The sequence below is a fragment of the Muscardinus avellanarius genome, assembly GCF_963383645.1.
Source record: "Muscardinus avellanarius genome assembly, chromosome: 5".
NCBI lineage: Eukaryota > Metazoa > Chordata > Mammalia > Rodentia > Gliridae > Muscardinus > Muscardinus avellanarius.
Window position 1 is genome coordinate 23,524,535 of NC_137790.1, and position 19,784 is coordinate 23,544,318.

The following is a 19,784-nucleotide window of genomic DNA, read 5'->3' on the forward strand; positions in this document are numbered from 1 at the left end:
CTAACATTCATATAAACTTGGTCACTGCAAGGCATCTTCTTCACAAGTGACTTTCAATTGTCATTTTTCTTTTGTTCATTATTTCTCATATTTATCAATCTTATATTATGACTATCTGTAATTGCTTTACAAAGCCCCATTACTTGATCAATTGATGCCTTTACTCATTCAGACAAATAATATATTTTATATTGTGAATATAAAAAACCCATCCTCTCCTTCTCTATAAAAGTGAAGCATGTAAATATTTTATATTCTTCAATATCTTTGGCTATTTATTGTTCAGCAATATTTAAGAAGTTAAACTGATTTAAATGTTTTTCAATGTACACATTAAACATTATTAAACAGAAAGTAAGTTATTTCAGAAAAGCTCAATTTTATTTATTATCTTAGTGCATCATTTATTTTTCTTCTCCAATTGAGATATCACACAACTTCCTCTGCTCCGAATGGCTTTAGAAGTTCTTAAAAGAAACTGACAAACATATGCTACAAACATTGTCATTAGTCACTAAAGTACTTTACTCACAACTGATTTTAAGCTACTAATTTTCTTTTGCCTTTCTCAGCTCAGGAACTTATTTAATGTGTCAACACAAAATGAAAGATCCCATAGTTATCATCAAATTAGAAAATTGAGGAAACTCATTGAAGCATAAAAAAACTTTTCATTAAATTATGTAGTGTTATATTGGCACCGCAAGTACAAAGCTAATGTAGAACACTCTACTTAAAATAACTTTTTGCATTTTTCCAACAATTTGTTAAATTAGTGTGTTTATTTTTATCTTCCAAATACATGGTTTAATTTTACTGTTAGAAATATTAATTTTCATTAATGGTTCATAGAGATATCTAATTCTCTTTATCACTCTAGTTCTACCCTAATAAATTATGTCTTTTTAAGGGGTGAATAAACAAGTACATGTGCTCTATTACAGGATAACCTAGGTTAGTGTGTGTTTCCTAGTTCGCAATCTACAGGTAGCCTATTGCTAATATAAAGTCCTTTCTTTGGCCAATGAAATTAAAAATAAATGCTTGCATCCAATGTCTGCTAGAAACCAGCAGTCATATAAGTAATATACTGTCTCAGTTATATTGTGCTCAGAATATAAAATATACTATTTAGAACAGTACTGTTGAAAAATTGGCTGAAAGACAAAATCTTGCCAGTCTTAGGAGAGTTAATTATTTTACAGATTTCTCCTATCTCCTTTTTACCCTGGAGATTATCTAATTTAAAAAGACATTTTATATGTCTAAATCATTTTTAAAATTATCCACTTGTAGTTTGCTCCTCAGTAAATTTTATGCGGTTTGAAAAACACAGAAGTGATTGAAATCACACAAAAAGAACAGATGATCAAGAACCCTTTTGAAGACATTATTTCAATATAAGGCATAATATCAAGACAGATGCCACTATGAACATTTGAGCACGTTTAGCTCCTAAGAAGCACATGTTTTAAGAAATATGTAGAAATAAATATGGATCAAATCATTCTTTTCCAGAATCAGCAGTTATTTGGTTACATTAATATTCCTTTTTATTTAATTTTAGTATCTCCATTGAGATGCTCAGAACTTGATGTTGTGAGGATGAAAGAGGCAAAGAAATGAGGGGCAAAAAGTAGAAATGGACAGAACAGCTTCATATATTGAAGTAGCAGATATACTAATCAATGGTATGGTAAGAAAACTGTGTGCCAGAATGGCTGTGTGTGGAGGTGCATTGAGGTGAGATTGGTAATTGTTGAAGGGTTACTCTAATTTTAGCCAGCAGATTTATATTTAGGAACTATTGCTGCAAACTATGATTAGAATATACACTTTTAGCCGGGCGTGGTGGCTCACGCTTGTAATCCCAGCATTCTGGAGGCTGAGACCGGAGGATCGCGGTTCGTGGACAGCCTCAGCTACTTAGTGAAGTTCTCCGCAACTCAGTGAGACCCTGTTTCAAAATAAAGAATAAAAGACAGGGCAGGGGGTGTAGCTCAGAGGTCGAATGCCTCTGGGTTCCATCCCCAGACCCGCAAATAAAAAAAGAATATTATACACTTTTATCGTTTGACATCTCCTCCTCCTCACCAAATCACCTATATTATCTTATTTCAGTTTTTCCTTCATAAAATACAAAAGTATATTACATTATATTTGGCTATTAGTAAATCTCCAAGAATGAATAAAGCTTTACTTATAATACAAAAACCATAGATGAGAAAATAAGGCAACCTAACTGAAGGGTAATAAAAGGGGGAAGAGGAAAATCTCCTTTTTTACATAATGTACATTCACGAACATATCGAAGTCAATGACTAAGCCAATCACAAGAAGGAAGGGGAGGAAATGGGAAAGGGCAAATGAGTGACATGTGCAGGTTTGCCTCTAACATCTTGTACACCATTGAGATGTATGACTACAATGCACCAATTTAAAAAGCATAGAGCAACTACTTTCACAAAATTGTCATAGGTGCCAAAAGTTCTACTAACACAGAGTTCACTGTCAAAAATGCTAGTTACTCCGAGAAAAGTAACATAATGTCTATTAGTCAATTGGAGAAAAGTAATGTCTATTAGTCAATTAGAGCCATATCTGAATTAGTTAAATCAATCATTTTCATTATGATATTAGAAACAGATCCTTCAGTTCAGGTGTGATAGTACATACCTGTAAGTAACCTCAGTACTTGGGGGGCTGAGACAAGAGAATCCCAGATTAAAAGCCAGTCTCAGCAACTCAGAGAGGCCCTGTTTCAACAATAAAAATAAATGTATGCATTTCTCTACCATCTTGTAGCCCATTGAGATGTATGACTACAACGCATCAATAAAAATTAAAAATAAATAAATAAATAAATAAATAAATAGATCTGGGGATATAGTTCTGAGGTACAATGACCCTAGGTTTACTCTTGAAGACCAAAAAATTTAAATATAAAAATAAAAACAGATCCTTCAGTAGTACACCTTTCAGACACACATTACTACTGAGAGCCATTAAGTTTATGAAAATAATTACACTAACAAGTCAAGGCAAACATTATTGTTTAGTTATTTTGAATCCTGTTACCCACCTCTTATTAGAGAGACCATTAAATAGAGTTCTATCTAAGACATAATTTTTAATATTCTTGGTGCAATTTTAGTAAAAAGTACTGAATTGCTAAAAAGGAGACAGATTTAGCTGACTTAGCTGCTTTTGTTCTTTAAGCTCTCTTTGTATTCTGAATATAGATGCAAATATTCTCTTAGAAATACAAGGAAATCTGCATGAGGCTAAAAGTCAACAAACTAACAAGAAAATAATATGAAAAAGTAATTTGTATTTCTGATTATGTATCTGGGATGCTACCCTAACCATCGATGATCTGATAAATTATTTAATAATTTTTAAAATGTAATAATTTACTCATGTTTTCTGGAACCCAAATGTACATTTTAGTGAACTAGCATTCTATTCATCTTTAAGAGTAAAATCTACATAAAATTACTGATGCTTTATAGAAAGAGGATATTACTAAGTTTTGGATATTTTTGTAATTTGTACATTTTTATTGGTGCATTACAGTAGTAATTTCTCACATTATTCTTAAATTTATATTTAGTTATTTGAAAAAGGTACATGTTGTGTTCAGTAAGTGGTCTTTGTTTCTGAACTTCATATTTAAATAACTATAAAGAGAAATACAGGAAAAATAGTAACAAAACATTTTAAGAGTTGAAAAAAGATACAACATAAAATAATAAATATTTTCAATCATCAAATGAAACACACGAGTGTGATTATCTTATATACAGCATTTCATTATTTCCAATAGCGATTCATTATAAAGATAAGTATAACTTTACTTTTTAGTAAAAAAAAATACACATAAAATGTATTAGATATAATCTCACAGCTTGTCGTTGTTTTTTACTCTTTTGATTTGATTTGAGTTTCCTACACACTGTTAATATTTACCCATCTATTCTGCCATAAATTCTTCTAGGTACAATTGTACGTAGATTATAATCCTCATGAAGAATCTGTTTTTTCAATATAATTCATGAATTCAATTCAGGTGTAGGTGTGTTAGTAGTCTCTGCCTTCCCTAGAGTTTCTAGGTGGACAAATAAGAACGGCCAAGAGACCTGGCCAAGGTAGTGAGACAAAGTCAGAATCACTGAGACATCAATGGGTCTTTCAGAACAATTTTGGTTTAGAGCAAGAAGCCACAATAGCAAAATATGCAAGAATCACATGGGGTTGTTCATCATTGCCAGAAACACATCTGGAAAAGAGTTGTCTTAGAAAGGTATAGTAATATTGAATTGAAAAAAATATCTAAAAGTAATTATTGAAGTTTGCCAATCTAAATCAAAATGTCTTTTTTATTATTTCTCAAAATGTAGATTTTTGAATTTAGAAAGCATTAGTATCATTTAGAAACATGAATTATAGGAAAAGATTGACAACTTGTCCTCAGACAAGTTAAAGTCCTCAGGTAAGAATTATACTTTTAAACATATAATATTATAGACACAAGCAATAAACATTACTGGTGGAAAAGTTTAATTTGTCTCTTGGAATCAATTTTAGCTAAAGATAAAGAGCCAAAACCATGAGAAAACTTTCTTCATCATCCCAAATCCAGTAGACATCCCTCTTACCCACACCTATGCAGCTCTTAACCTAAAACAGTGTGCCTTACTAGCTAGCACTAATTAAATCTGAAGATGATTCCCTTTTCTTAAAGTTCAGTGTATCATTCTTGTTAGATGCTAAGGAAATAGAAATCTGATTATGTGACTCCAAAAAGTCATTCTGAGTTGTAATTTGCTAATAATCCTACCTGGGGTTTGTATAAAGACAGGAAGATTACTAATATCAAGTGTTAAAAATGTATTGCAAAGCTTGTCAGAAAAATTGGTAAAATTTATGTCATCTGAAATGTTGACAATTTATATCTCACACCTAGGAATCACACAAGATAAAATCCATAAGACTTTTCATGCTCCATGCAGGGATTACAAACTTGCGCCACCAGGCCAGGCACACACACCCATTTTTATGAGCTCAGTATGACTCAATGTAGTTTGAAAACCCTGGCACAAATTATAATAAACAAGGTACTTACACTTCTATATTTCACAATGTATTCCAAAATAGGGGCCCCTCCATCGTCCTGTTTGGTTATGCTGAGCTTAAAACTCTTCCCACTGCTTGGCTGTCCAAGAATGGATGGAGGACTTGGCTCACCTATACAGCAATGTAATATTTCTTTCATTTACACACATTTTACATACATAGACAAACTGCATTTTAATAGAAAGAACACTGTCATGATATCAAATATAGGATGTTATCTTGAATTTAACATTTGATATTTGTTTTTTATTGTAACAAAAATTTATTCTGATTTCACCCATCCAACAAATAGCAACCTTAATAAATCTAGAATCATGCCAAAATCGTGAAGCCTTAGGACCAAATATATTTATGTTGATATACAAATGCTCTGAAAACTTTACTGCATTACTCAAGTATAAAACTTTGTTTCATATTACTAATAATAGACAATTATTAACTTTATCAATGAAAACTTACTTTATAAATATTTTATAAACATGTATTAATCTAAACATATCAACTTATCAAACAGCACTTCTTATATATATCAAGAAATAAAACCATTTGTGATTAATTATTTTCATCAGCATTTTGTTTTCTAAGTGCAATTTTATTTTTCTGTGTGTGTGTGTGTGTGTGTGTGTGTGTGTGTGTGTGCATGTATATGTGTGTGTGTATTACTTTTGATTAAACTTAGGGGTGTTGCACCTCTAAGCTATACCCCTTGAACCCTTGAACATTTTTATTTTTGCAGGTCTAGAGATGGAAGCCAGGGGCATTTGACCTCAGAGCTACATCCCCTGCCTTATTTTTTATTTTCTATTTATTGAAACAGGGTCTCATTAAGTTGCGGAGGGTCTCAATAAGTAGCTGAGGCTGTCTGCGAACCCCTGACCCTCTGGTCTCGGCCTCTTGAATGCTGGTATTATAAGCGTGTGCCACCACACCCAGCTGGATCTTTTTATTTTTTTTATTTTGAGATAGGATCTTTCTAATTTCCCCAGGCTAGATTCAAATATATGATCCTCTGACTCAGCTTTCTAAGTAATAGGAGTATAAAAGGGTGACACCATGTCCACTCTAGATAAAAATTTGAATAAAATCTGTAGTATCCAGTTCTATAGACTCTTACTTCAATATCATATTTCTTTCTGGTTTCATCATTGCACTTGATTTTGGAGCTATTCTTCACATAGACATGATATTACAACAGAAGTGCTGATGAACGGAACACAGATCGATTAAGGCAAGACTTGACTTGCTACTGTGTGTCTCTGGTCTGCTGTGTTCAGGTATCCACCAGCACCTGTCTGTCTGTTTACTCTGATTCTCTAAGTATGTGGATATAGACATGGCTATCAGTTACAGATATAATAAAACAGGGATCACCTAGACAAACTATAGTTTGCCATGTTTCAGAAAAATCATAAAACTCAGCCTACTCAGAAGAATGCCAAGGCAAACAAAGCTCAATAAAGTGAAGAGTCACAGATATTTCCAGTCTGAAGAAACTGGGAGTTTGCTTCTCACAAACTTAACTTTATTCTAATATTGTGCTTGTGACTTTCAGAAAGTGAGTAGTTGGTTTGAGAAAAGGCAGGCTACTAAGGTTCTATGTCAATGGGATGTTTAGGAATAGAAATATACAATAAAAATCGAACCATATGGTAGAACTCTATTGTCATAGTGAATAACAGAATTGTACAGGGATCATCCAGTAAAGAGAGCTAAATTAGTATGTAGGTATTATGACATGATGTGATGTATATGTAAGAAAAACTCTATTTTGGATAAATGAAATAAACTTGTTAAAATATATAATAATTTATTAAAAGTAAGATTATAAAAATATAAAAATGTAATTTTATTAAATAGACTTTAAAGTTCAAATGGTTTCCGTATAATTTCCACATTGAAATTAAGACTTTCTATAAATTTACTAATAACATTATTATAGTTTTACTTTAATAATAATATTCTAAGAAAACTATATAGCATAAACCACATTTCCAACTTTCAAAAATGTTTACTTGTGTGGAGGGGAGAGGCTGACCATGTGAGAAAGTACATTAAAAAATAAGAGGTGTTACAATTAAAAAATAAGAGCAAAACAGAAATATTAAGAGGTGGTCATTTATGTTTCCAATGTTCAAATCAGTGTTTTAAAAACAAATAAAAGAAAGTGCCTAAAATGTAGGAGAATAAGAGACATTGGAGGGTTCACCTAGAGTCCTATAGAAGGGATCCTGACTTGATTGTGAACTCATGTTCAGTGACCCTGGGAGACACCCGAGCAAAAAAAATTAAAAAAAAAATAAGTAATCAGTTGTGTGGGGAAAGGAAATGACATCTCTCAGCTATTGATCAACCTTTTGAAGGAAATAGCTCTGGGCAGGTAGGGGAGGATGTGTGAAACGTTAGGCCTGTAGAGATGTGCCTGGGTGAAAGATGGGAAGGTGAAGGGTCCTGCGGTGGAGGATTTTAAGCATAGAAGGAAGGTACAGAGGGATTAAGGTAAGACTAGACAGAAGGAGTAGGGATCAAAATGGGTGTGCTTTAAATTGTTCTTACAAAAACAAATAATAAAGCACCAAAAATTCAGTATTATCAGAAATGTTAATAAGAGAATTCAGCCAGGCATGGTGGCGCACACTTGTAAGCTTGGGAGGAAGAGACAGGAGGATGGCGCAGGCTCGAAGCCAGACACGCTGGCTTAAGAGACCCTGTTTCCAAATAAAAAATATAAAATTGGTCTGGGAGTGTAGCGCGGAGGTAGAAGGGCTTCCAGGAACAAGACAACTTGTTTTGGCTAAATTTGCTACCCTACACTCACAATGTAGAAAATAAAATATTCTCTTTCATTGTTGTCTAAAAATTTTAAATAAGATCAATAATTTTTGTATATTTATTTGAAATATTGTATCCATTTTAAGTCAATCATTTTTCTATTGTGCATATATATATACAATAGGCAGGTTTATGCACAGAATTTATAACAGCATTTTCCCAGCCATATTTCTTAAAATTTCTTAAATTTTCTAAATAATTTACTCAACATAAAAGAAATGTAAGTCCTTTGAAATTTATATGACCTTCATTTAAGCTCAATTGACTTATTCTACTTTCAAATAATACTTATGAGAAAAAAAGGCTGCAATTGTTATTATTTTTTCCTTCAGTTGCTTTTGGGTCATATTAATATTTCCTTTTTTACACATAGGGTCTTTATTATAATAAAATAAAGGCAATAGTCATGTCTTATTAAAGAAACTCAATAATGGACATATTACAAGAACATCTGTTGCTGTCTCACAAAAATATAGTCTGAAATCTAAAATCTGATTAATTAGACAGAATAAGAAGCCCGATTTCCTGAGAGATATTTTTACTGTATATATTCCAGTTCACCTTTTCTTTTGTGCCTAGCTTCAAAGCAGTTATTTTTACAAATCTGGGATATCAGCATCTTTAATAACCATTTTAACAGAGCCTTAATTCACCTCCCGTAAGTGTTGAAACATCTCCCTGCAGGTAAGAAATCCCACTAAATTTGCAAGTGAAGAAATGGTAACAGAGTGTGTAATGTAGATGATTACTTACGAACTGGTAATGTTTGGAAGATCTCTATTTTACTGTAGTCTCCTTGCCCTTTTCCATTTACAGCTGCTACCCTGATCTCATATGTTGTATTTGGTTCCAGGCTGCTCAAAACAACCATTGCTAGAAGAAAAAATGCATACACAATGTTTAATGCATTTTAATATGAAAAACAGATCAGCTTATTAAGATTCAGAGTGTAATTTCACTGTAAAGCTTTCTGTGCACTAACTGAAAAGTCATATTAAAAGAGACTCATTTGTGAGCAGTCAAGTAGTCTGCACTTATATTTTAGCTTTCAAATCCCAACGAACAACTTAGATCCAAAAACTCTTGTTTCTTTTATGCTACTTATACTCACAATGTAGAAAACAAAATATTCTCTTGCATTGCTGTCTAAAATTATAAAAATAAGATAATTTTTATATATTTATTTGATGTATGATGTCCATTTTAAATCAATCTTTTTTTCCTAGAATTTAAAGGAGACATAAAATTCAATATATAGAACAAATGCTGCCCTCCTATGAGAGGTATTTCAGTTGTATCAAAGAAATGTCACGAAGTCAAGTCTACAGCAAAAGTGGATCACTTATTTTAGAATGTCAAATCAACTCATTTCAATATTAGCTTAACACTTTGTTTTCATTGTGAACTTCTGAATGTATCTTAACTTCATATAAATTCAATAGATTCACAATATCTAAAATGTATATTATTATGAGAAAAAAAGGGTACCATAGTTATTTTTCTCCTTCAGTCAGTCACTGTTATAACAGACTGACTTAGTGTTTCCTTTTTCCAACACTTAGAGCTGGCACACCACTGTATCAGACATAGAGTTAAAAGGACACAAATCAGAAAGAGAAGGTACAGAGAAGGGAAGGTTATTAGAAACATCTCCTGAGACTCAGCAAGCTCAGTAACTTGACAGATAATTTGAATGCAATTGAGTAAAAAATATCACAAATTCCTCTGATAGAGCTAACAAATTTTCCATAACTGCCCCTCTCCTTAACTGCTTTATTTATTTATTTTTAATTTATTTTATTATCATTATTTTTTTTTTTTTTGGTGGTACTGGGGTTCCTGGAAGCCCGCCTACCTCCGGGCTACATGCCCATACCTATTTTATACTTTTTTTTTTTAATTTTTGGAAACAGGGTCTCTTAAGCCAGCGCGGCTGGCTTCAAACCTGCATGATCCTCCTGTGTCCACCTCCCAAGCGCGAGGATTATAAGCGTGCGCCACCACGCCCGGACAAGTGCTTTTTTAAAGACCAAAAATTTAACTAGTGGAATTGGCAAAGTCTTGATAACTATTTAAAGGAAAGACTGACTGCTTTACACAGTAATACCAAATTAAGTGAAACTTTCATAATAGAAGATGATAGCATCAATCATACAATAAAATGCAAAATTATGTGTACTCATAACTACATTTGCCAGTTATTTATATATTTGTTTGCATGAACTATGGTTGAAGGTGATTTACATATATTAATATTAATATAATTTATTAAATTTATTTAATAATTTCTAATATATAGTCACTACATAATATTTTTCTGTATATGAAGACACTTAATAAATTTATTTTGATATATTATTCTGTTTTATTCTTTTACACAATATTTATTATCATAGTATCTGGTTAGCTAATCATACTTGTAATTATTTAATTTTCACTGATATTTAGTAAATTCTAGAAAATACAAAAATTATCAAATGTACTCTACAGATATATTCTGTGCCTGAAACATAAAATTTAATATATGAATTACTTAACTCAGATAAAAATTAAAGGCAAAGTATATGGTCCATATATTACCCAGACATATTTATTTATTTATTTATTTATTTACTTATTTATTTATTTATTTTTGTTGTACTAGTGATTGAACCCAGGGGCATTCTACTTCTGAGATATACCCCTCAACCCTATTTTTAATTCTTTATTTTGAAACAGGGTCTTAAAAAATTGAGGAGGGTTTCTCTAAGTAGCTGAGGCTGGCCATGAACCTGGCATCCTCTTGTGTCAGCCTCTCAAGTACTGGGATTACAAGCATGCTCCACCAGGCTTGGCAGATTCATTTTTAAATTTATAATTTATGTTAATTGACAAATTTTATGCAAATTTATGAATCATTGTGTTATTTCTACACACATATACTCAGGATAAGCAAATCTTTCTCCTCAAACATTTATTCTTTCCTTTGGTAAAATATTCAAAAATCTTTTCTTAAACCTATCTCTTCAAACACTTATCATATCTTTGTAAACATTCAAATATCTTCTACCTTTAACCAGATTTTATTTAATTGTATACAGATATTTTAAATTCAACAAATAGATAAGCTTCTGTTTGGAAAAAAATCAAATCCATATTTCTCAGCTTCTTGTGTTTATGAGAAAATTGAATCTGCTTTTGACAGTGAACCATCTTTATCAAAGCCTCAGATTATAACACACCATGTCAGTTATAAAGAAGGGCAATTGAAAAATAAAACTAATGGACACAGAATTCAATCAGTTAGAAGATGAAAGGAAAAATGGGAAAAATCAGGGCTAGAACTCAATGACTCCTCACGGGCTACAAATATAAAATTTTTCTCAGGAAACCTAAATTCATCTCATGACTGGAAATCAATTAGTACATTATGTCAGCTCCAAGATGGATCAGGTTGCACAAATTATGGAGGAGGAAGGAAGTAACATGTAGTAGGATGAATGCTAATAATTTGGAATTCTACTGTTCTTTATAGGGAAGCTTCTTCTCAGTTAACAAGAAATTTAAGAGTAAATGAGTTAAATTAATATATTTTATCAAATTAATCAGTAAAGAATATATATAAGATTAAAATATTTTATCAAATTAATCAGTAAAGAAATTTAAATAAGAATAAAAGGAAAATACCTCTATCCTCAGATATTAAAACTTTATGAAGGCGTATTCATTCTTTAAGACTTATAACAAAAATAAGACTTTGGACATTGAATATGGTACCTTGGGGCAGTGTTCAGTTGTATTCATGTTTATTCTAATGGAGCATGACTTGATATAGCATGGGGAAATTATGAGAGAATTATGCATGAACCAGCTTAACTGCTATTATCTGATAAGTAAGACACAGTGTGAGGCATGATTTATACTCATGAAATAAGGTATGGAGACCTTGGATTGGCAAAGCCACTGCTGGGAATCCAACCCAAGTTGGTATCTCAATTTCCAAATTAATACTTTTCTAGTATGTGCAATAGGGACAAAAGTATCAAAGTAAATTGAGGGAAATGATAAAATTATTTTATTTCTTGAAATAATTACCACCATGTAACAATTACCTATGAAAATATGGATAGCATCTTCAGAGTAACAGAAAGTGCAAAAGTTATTCCTTCTCAGAATATTTTGAATCATTTGAATATTGTGAAATAATAGAGTACAAATTTATTCATTTTTGACTATTTGTTTAATGGCCAAAAATTAATCACTTCTGTCAAAAAATTGTCCTGGTATTATTAATTTATAAATATTGATTGGCATTTATGCAGGTAGCTTATATAGATAGTATGCTATTTTATAATATTTGAGAGATTAATATTGTCAACTACAATAAGCCATAATGTGACAGACCATATTTTGTGATGAAAAGAAAAGGATGCAATTGCAAGCATCATTTTAAGACTATTCAGTAGACTGAAACATGGCCACATTCCTGATAATTAAACCGAAAAAGCAACAGACTTTGAAGCACAGAACTTTAATTTTGAGTAAAATAATGTGTGGAGATCAAATACTGGATTTGATGTTTACATTGTTAGGTTAAAAACAAACAACAGAGCTAACAAAATGTCAGATCTTAAGTAATCAAAGGAAAATTGAGTTTGGTAGTTATATTAAATAATGAAAACACGACCTCACCCTGTCAAAAGAACAACAGTTCCACATTTTACTTGACTTATCTGCCTCTTTCACACAAAAGCTCTTTCTTGGCTGTAATCTCCATTCTCTAATATTTCATAGAGGCTGCTAAAATCCTTGAGTGCCCTTCTACACTCTGTAAAGGGGAAACTTACTCAATAAATTGCATCATGATCAATTCAGAGTGAATCGGAAATCTTTCCTAATTTCCTGTTCTCATTGACAAAGTTCCCCAGCTCAGTAAGTTTCACAATAAAACATTTTGCAGAGGAGAGAAGCAAAGAGGCTAAAATCAAGGGCTAAACTGTAATTACAACATTGGGTTAAAACAATTTTCAGATGAGTGAGGGAAAACATGTAGATGATCTTCTAAATTAGAGAGGAAAGTAACCCTATTGATTCAAGTTTTACAAAGTTCACATTCAAGAAGTCAGTTTGTTTTTGAGTTCTGACTATAAAGGTTTTGGTACAATAACCTCTACAAGAAGCTTATTAACATTTTAGGAAAATAGAGATTATTGTTTGAAATAGAAAGACTGTGTGAATGGACCAAATTAAAGTGAGGAAACGGAAAAGATCTGGGGGAGGCAAAACCTGGATATGTAATTTTACTTGCTTCTTATAAATAAAAGGATGTATATATTAAATCATCTGTAATTTACTGGCATATTACCAAACAGTATTTCTGAACACCCAAGGTAGGCTGAAAGCAAACTACCACTTGAAAGGCTAAAGGCAGTGCATACTGTAATAGAATTGTACTTTGAATTATGAAGTTAGTTAATGAAAGACTTTTTCCCTTAGATTTGCCCATACAATAGAACAATAGAACTACAAGCTGAGAAGTAGGATGGGTTCTCTCCCTATAATTTATGGGAAGTTCAAACTCGGAAATTAGGTGAAAGTGGAATTAGAATAGAAACGAAAAGTTCTGGAAGGACAAATGGTATAAGTTAATATGTATTATAGCTGTATTAAGTCAGCATGATTTGGAAGTTGTCATGAAATTCTTCTGAAAATTAAATAATTAAATTAAATTATCATAAAGTGTCTGTTATTATTAATATTTATCAATATTTAATTAATGTTTTATTTTTTAGTTAGATAATTCTGAGTTTTTTTATGGTATCAGTGATGGGTATGATAAAGATATTTCTGTTGATAATTTACTATTTCTTCTAGGGTTAAATATTTAAATTTCATAAATAAGTTTTAGCTATATATGCAAAACGTTTGTTAAAACAATGACATTTAATCTGGCAAATGACAGGGAAACAAATTCACATTGTTTCTTTATGTGTGGAAATAAGGCTAGAGAGAAAAATAGAAATTACATTGTCTTCTAACAAAGCAATCGCACTATACTAAAAGGAGCTAAGCAAAATAAGTTTTTGTTTGTTTAGACAATGTATTATATATCTTTTTCTTTTGACCATCAAGAGAAGCAGTGGCCACAAATAATTTGCAACCATTAAAGCAAAATAAAATACTCATGTGTGTAACTAATAGGCTGAGCGAATTTCTAACATGGGGTTACATTTATCCATTTTCTCTTTTCTTTCTTTAATCCTGAATCACTCTATGAGTGCTAGTCTATGTAAGCAGATGAGGTCTCCCTCAAAGTTAAGATGCTATCTCACTCACCTGAAATTGAACTGCTCATGTTGCCAAGAACTACAAAAGATTTCCAATAGGAAATGACAAAGCTTAACTGGGATAGAACTGATCATTGAAAGTATGGTGCTCTTAATCTCTTCAAATATATCTGAAAATTCAGATAAAGTTCTAAAGCTTCCAAGCTAAGACTCAGCATTTGCTCCAGGAACAATTAAAACATGCACAAACAACATTTTAACATTTAATTCTTGAGAAAATTGCCTTCTTTCTCCAAAAATTTGCAATAGGATTAAAAACAGTCAAAGAATTAGGTACTAATTATTTACATAATAATGAATTTTTAAATACGTTGACTCAAAATATACATGTAAAAATGATCTCAGGAATAATTTCATTGTTAATTGAAAGCCTAAGTTTTCTTTAAAATGTTATGCATGTAATTATTTCAGTTCAAGATTTTTCATTTACTTTTAAAAACAAATTTGCATTTCCATGCAAATTAAAGTGTGTTTAAAATTTCTAATAGTTTTACAAGAATATTATATCACCTTCTTAAAAGTATTTTAAAACTTCTAAGAAATAATATATAACCTTGTATGATCCATATCTTCATGCAAATAACTTTTATACATCTATTCTTTTTCATAAATAATTCAACAAATATACATATATATATTTATCAAATACTTAAATAAACAATTATCTAATGATTATGTGGAGGCTCCATTATTTATTGACATTATTGATTTTTGTGTTCTTTTCCAACACAAAAATATATTACATATAAAAGTAAGCAATATAACCATTAAGTTTTAGCAAAGATAAAATTTTTTACAAGATATATATATATATATATAATCTCTAGAAATCTCTTTGCAAGAAATATAGAAACCTAGAAACCTCTCCCTCTCTAAAAATATGAATTAAAAACATTTTTATCAAACCAATTATGTTTCATAATTTTTCATTTAAATGTAAATTTCTTAGGGTATAAAATATTGTTTTTTTTTTTTGGTCTGGCCCCAGTTTATTTATAGTATATGGTAAATGCATAATACTAGATACTTCCTTTCCTAGTCTAAAACAAAAGGTTTTTATAAAATACTCAAGAAAATGTTGGTGAATGAATATAACTGTAAAATAATTTTCACTCATCAGATTGCTAATATCCCCAAATGTCTATGCCATGGAACTTTTTTTTTTTTTTGCTGATGCAAGTTTTTGATTGTTTGCCATATGGGTGAATATACATTTCCAATAAAATGTTTCCTTTTATTCCCAAGCCTATTAAAGACTCTAATTTTCTTTTTATCTGTTTCACCTCCTAATAATCTCTGTCATTTTTTCTCAATTATTGATCATGCTGTATTTTTGTATTTGGCTTTATTTTGCAAGAAGCAGTTAACTATAAGGATCTTTTGAGATGGATACATATCACATGGAAATATTTCTACAGCCCTCATATGCCCTTTAGTTAACAATATATACATGTAATTTTTTGCAGTAGTGGGGATGGAACCCAGAGGCATTGTACCTCTAAGCCTCAGCCCCAGCCCTATTACTTAGTCTTTTTTTTTTTTTAATATTTGAAACAGGGTCTCACTGAGTTGCAAAGTGCCTCTCTAACTAGCTGAGGCTGTCTGTCCATGAACCGTGATCCTCCAGTCTCAACCTCCCCAATGCTGGGATTACAAGTGTGCGCCACCATACTCGGCAATAATTTTAAAAGTAAAATAGTAATTCAGTAAATATTTTTGGAATTTGCCAAATAAAACACTACTTTAACAAAACTGAGCCAGGGCCGGGCAAGGTGGGTGGCTCACGCTTGTAATCCCTGTGCTTGGGAGGGATCTTGCTGGTTCAAAGACAGCCTCACTGGCTTAAGAGACTCTGTTTCCAAATAAAAATATAAAAATAATAGGTCTTGGAGTGTATCCTAAAGGTAGAAGGGTTTCCAGGAACCCCAGTGCCACCAAAAAAAAAAAAAAAAAAAAAAAATCATAGCTGTGTGAAGCATGTATTTTCAAAAGAGATGCACATAGGAAAAATAAAAACTTAATACTCAAAGTACACTTAGGTGTAACTCACTACACTCCAGCAAGATGTGCATCACCCAAGTCTATCTTCTTCAGCATCCATAGGTGTGGCACAAAACTCCCAGGATATCAGAAGTGACACCCAGGCACCAGGAACAAGGGACAACGACAAGAAAAGATAGGCAACATGCAGGCCCAAGACCTGCTGAGCTTGAAAGCCATATCAAGCCCCTAGCGACCTGAGGACTATAACTGTCAGCATCTGAGACTGAAAACTCACAGCTGCTTGTGCCAAGAATCACTCTCACTTTGCTATTCAGACCACCAAACACCAGCAACACTGACCCAGGCAGCTGTGCTGGTAGCCTTGGGCAAGTCCTCACGTTTGATTCTGGTTGAGCACTGACCAGGAGTTGTACAGATGTCTGTCTGTCTGTCTGTCTGTCTGTCTGTCTGTCTCTCTCTCTCTCTCTCTCTCTGCCCTACAATATCACAAGTTGTATAAAGTTTGCATATATTAGTATCAACAAAAAAGCCAGTCTTGTTTATGATCATAATAAACATTCTTAAAATGACAGAGATGGTATTTTGGTTGCTTTTCAATATCAAAATCTGCTCAGAACAACAGCATAAACAAATAAAATAGAAGACATAAGAGAGCGTAGAGCCAAAGAGAGAAAAAAAAAGACTATATATATATATATATATATATATATATATACATACAGAAGATTATATAATGAGAAAGAAGACAACAAATAAAGCAGGAATCTAATGAGCATAATAAAACAAGATTATATAAAGTTATCAAGTACAATTAATGAAAGGAATAAAAAGAAACCACCACAGAAAACTGTACAAATAAAATAAAATGCTCATATTCAAAAGATGTAATTTTCTTCTGGCTTAGGTATGTAAGGTAAACAGACTTTCTTCAAAAAACATCTAAACTATAAATCCATGAGGTGCTGGGTTGGTGTCATATATTATGCATCCCATCTAGCAGTCTCTGTGTTGGCATGGGCCACCACCCTTGTTTCTTTCTACATCTAGAACTGTAGGTATCCTGGACTACTTCTTAACTTAGTGTCAGGCATAGATGTAAGATATTTTTCTGATAGCACGAACATGAGGTTCCTAGGGTTTTTTGTGGCCTAAAGGCCCAAACCCACCTTATCCCAGGCAATGGCTTTGTAGACTCCAGGGAAAAGAGCCCCAATCCTGTTAAGTGTACAGAGGGGCAAGAAAGATCTCTGAGTTCTCTCTAGTGAAGCAGTAATTCTATTCACAGCTCTGCCCATCCTTAGGGCTTAGTACATCACAAAGACCTCACTTTCAAATACATTAAGGATTAGGTTTTAACATATGAATTGGGGCAAGGGCAGGGCAAAAGCATTTAATCTAGAGATTTCTGTACTTATTTCTCAAAAAGCAGACTCTTCTGCATACAAAATGCATCCGCTTCATTGGAACAACACCAAAAATCTTCATTCATCTCAGTATCAATTCAAAAATCCTAAATTCAAAATTTCTTCTAAATATTACCAAAATTAAATATGTTTGAGATTCAAGACATGATTTATACTGAGACAAATTGCTCTCCAACTGTTAACCTGTAAATCTCACCACGTTGTAAACATCTACATTATATTGATGAGAAAAGTGCAGGATCAACATTTCAATTTCACATGAGAGAAACAGAAAAACAGACATGAGGGACAGGGCATAACAAGTCCAAAACTTAATACATCAAATGTCATTAGTCCTCAGACCTCAAGAGTAATATTCTCTTTTCCCTGTCTTTTATGTCAAATGGAAGACCTCTGTACCCAATAATACTGCTAGTACTTTACTTAAAATTTTTTCAGATAGAGGATTGACTACTCCGGCTCCAGGATGCCCTGCCTCATGGCTTTCAGTGATCCCATTCCTGAGTGTCATAAGCATCTTGTCCCTACTCCTTCAACATTTCTCTTCCTATAGCAAACAACTTTCTGGGGTAGGGAGCGTGAATCTGTAGCTCAAACAGGAGGCCTATGTTATGCTGTTCCTTTGTTTGGTACTGGAAATTAAGCCCAGATATACTCCAAGCTCTCTTTAAGTTTTTATTTTATTCTATTTTCTTGGCTTGGAAAACAGTCCCACGAGGCTGCTGAGAATCTCACTACATTGCTGAAGCTATCCTCAAACCTATGGGCCTTCTTCTTAGCCTCTCAAGTACTGAGATTACAGGTGTTTGGCACCACACCTGCCCCAGTGTCATGTTAAACCCAACTGAAAGCATCTATGCCTGATGGACTGTGAATTCTGCTTGAAAATTACTATTGCTTCAGAAACACTGTCAAAAATTGCTGCTTGCAGCTTCATGATTGGCAGCCACCATAGTGTCCAACCACATCAGGAACAGCAAAACTTTTTTTTTTTTTTTTTTTTTTTTTGTGGTACTGGGGTTCCTGGAAGCCCTTCTACCTCCGGGCTACATTCCCAGACCTATTTTATATGTTTGAAACAGGGTCTCTTACGCCAGGGTGGCTGGCTTCGAACCTGCGCGATCCTCCTGTCTCTGCCTCCCAAGAGCGGGGATTACAAGCGTGCGCCACCACGCACAGCAACAGCAAAACTTTTAATGTGAGGTGGTATTCGGAGGTCCTGTGGACACCTTTGATCACACCTTTATATTCTTTCGGCCTTCTTCTCTATCAAAATCCTTGAATTCTCATCCTAAAATGGGTATGAAAGACTTGATAAACTAAATACATTGCAGGGTCATTTCTCCAGGTTTTAAAAATAGTTCCTGGATCTTATGGAGAGCTTTGATTTATACTAATCTCCTTATCAAGTGTTCTCTTTTCTCCTAGAGTCTCAGTTTTACAAAATAAATAGGGTAAGGATTTTATAAATTCTGAAATTCTACATGCCTTTTTAAATTGATCTTTAAGTCATTCTGTCTGTTACACTATACTATATGTGTTCAGAAAAAAAAAAGCTCATCACATGGCTTAGAAATTTCCTCAAATATACAATTTTAGCAATCATAAGACTGATGTCACACAAATGTTACACTATCTTCTTCTAGTAGTTTCATTTATCACCTTTTTATTTATCGCTGGATTTTGAGTTGATTTTTGCACGCAATTTGAGATTCTTTTAAATTTAAGTTATCAATGAGTAAATTCTCTTTATAAGAATATTTTATTTAACTATGTGTTTCTAAGTTTTCATTACACTAAGCATTGTAAATACATGCTGGTGCCCATCATGAATTCCTAGCACTCTAAAATCAACATAACTCAGAAATTTTTCCTATAGTTCATAGGAGCACATTATAATCATAAGAAAAATGAAAGATGAGAGACTCGGAACAATGTGATATCAGGCTAACTGATTAATAAGATATCTGAGGCTTAGGCCTCTTGTAGAGCTCTCACCAGTCATTTTGCCCATTGTACAATCTGGCCAAATTATTCTGTCATTTTTAAGTACCTAATCAATCAG

At 32.6% G+C, this 19,784-nt stretch overlaps 1 protein-coding gene across 3 annotated transcripts in view; it reads right to left on the reverse strand.

Moving 5' to 3' along the window:
- Positions 1-19,784, reverse strand: part of NCAM2 (neural cell adhesion molecule 2) — a gene marked incomplete at both ends in the record, with an annotated part of 560,084 nt that overhangs the window by 44,750 nt on the left and 495,550 nt on the right. For all 3 annotated transcript variants that reach the window (XM_080696027.1, XM_080696025.1, XM_080696026.1), the window contains 2 exons: positions 5,126-5,247; positions 8,719-8,838. In XM_080696027.1, coding sequence (XP_080552153.1) covers positions 5,126-5,247; positions 8,719-8,838 — 242 coding nt within the window. The remainder of the gene's footprint in view (positions 1-5,125; positions 5,248-8,718; positions 8,839-19,784) is intronic.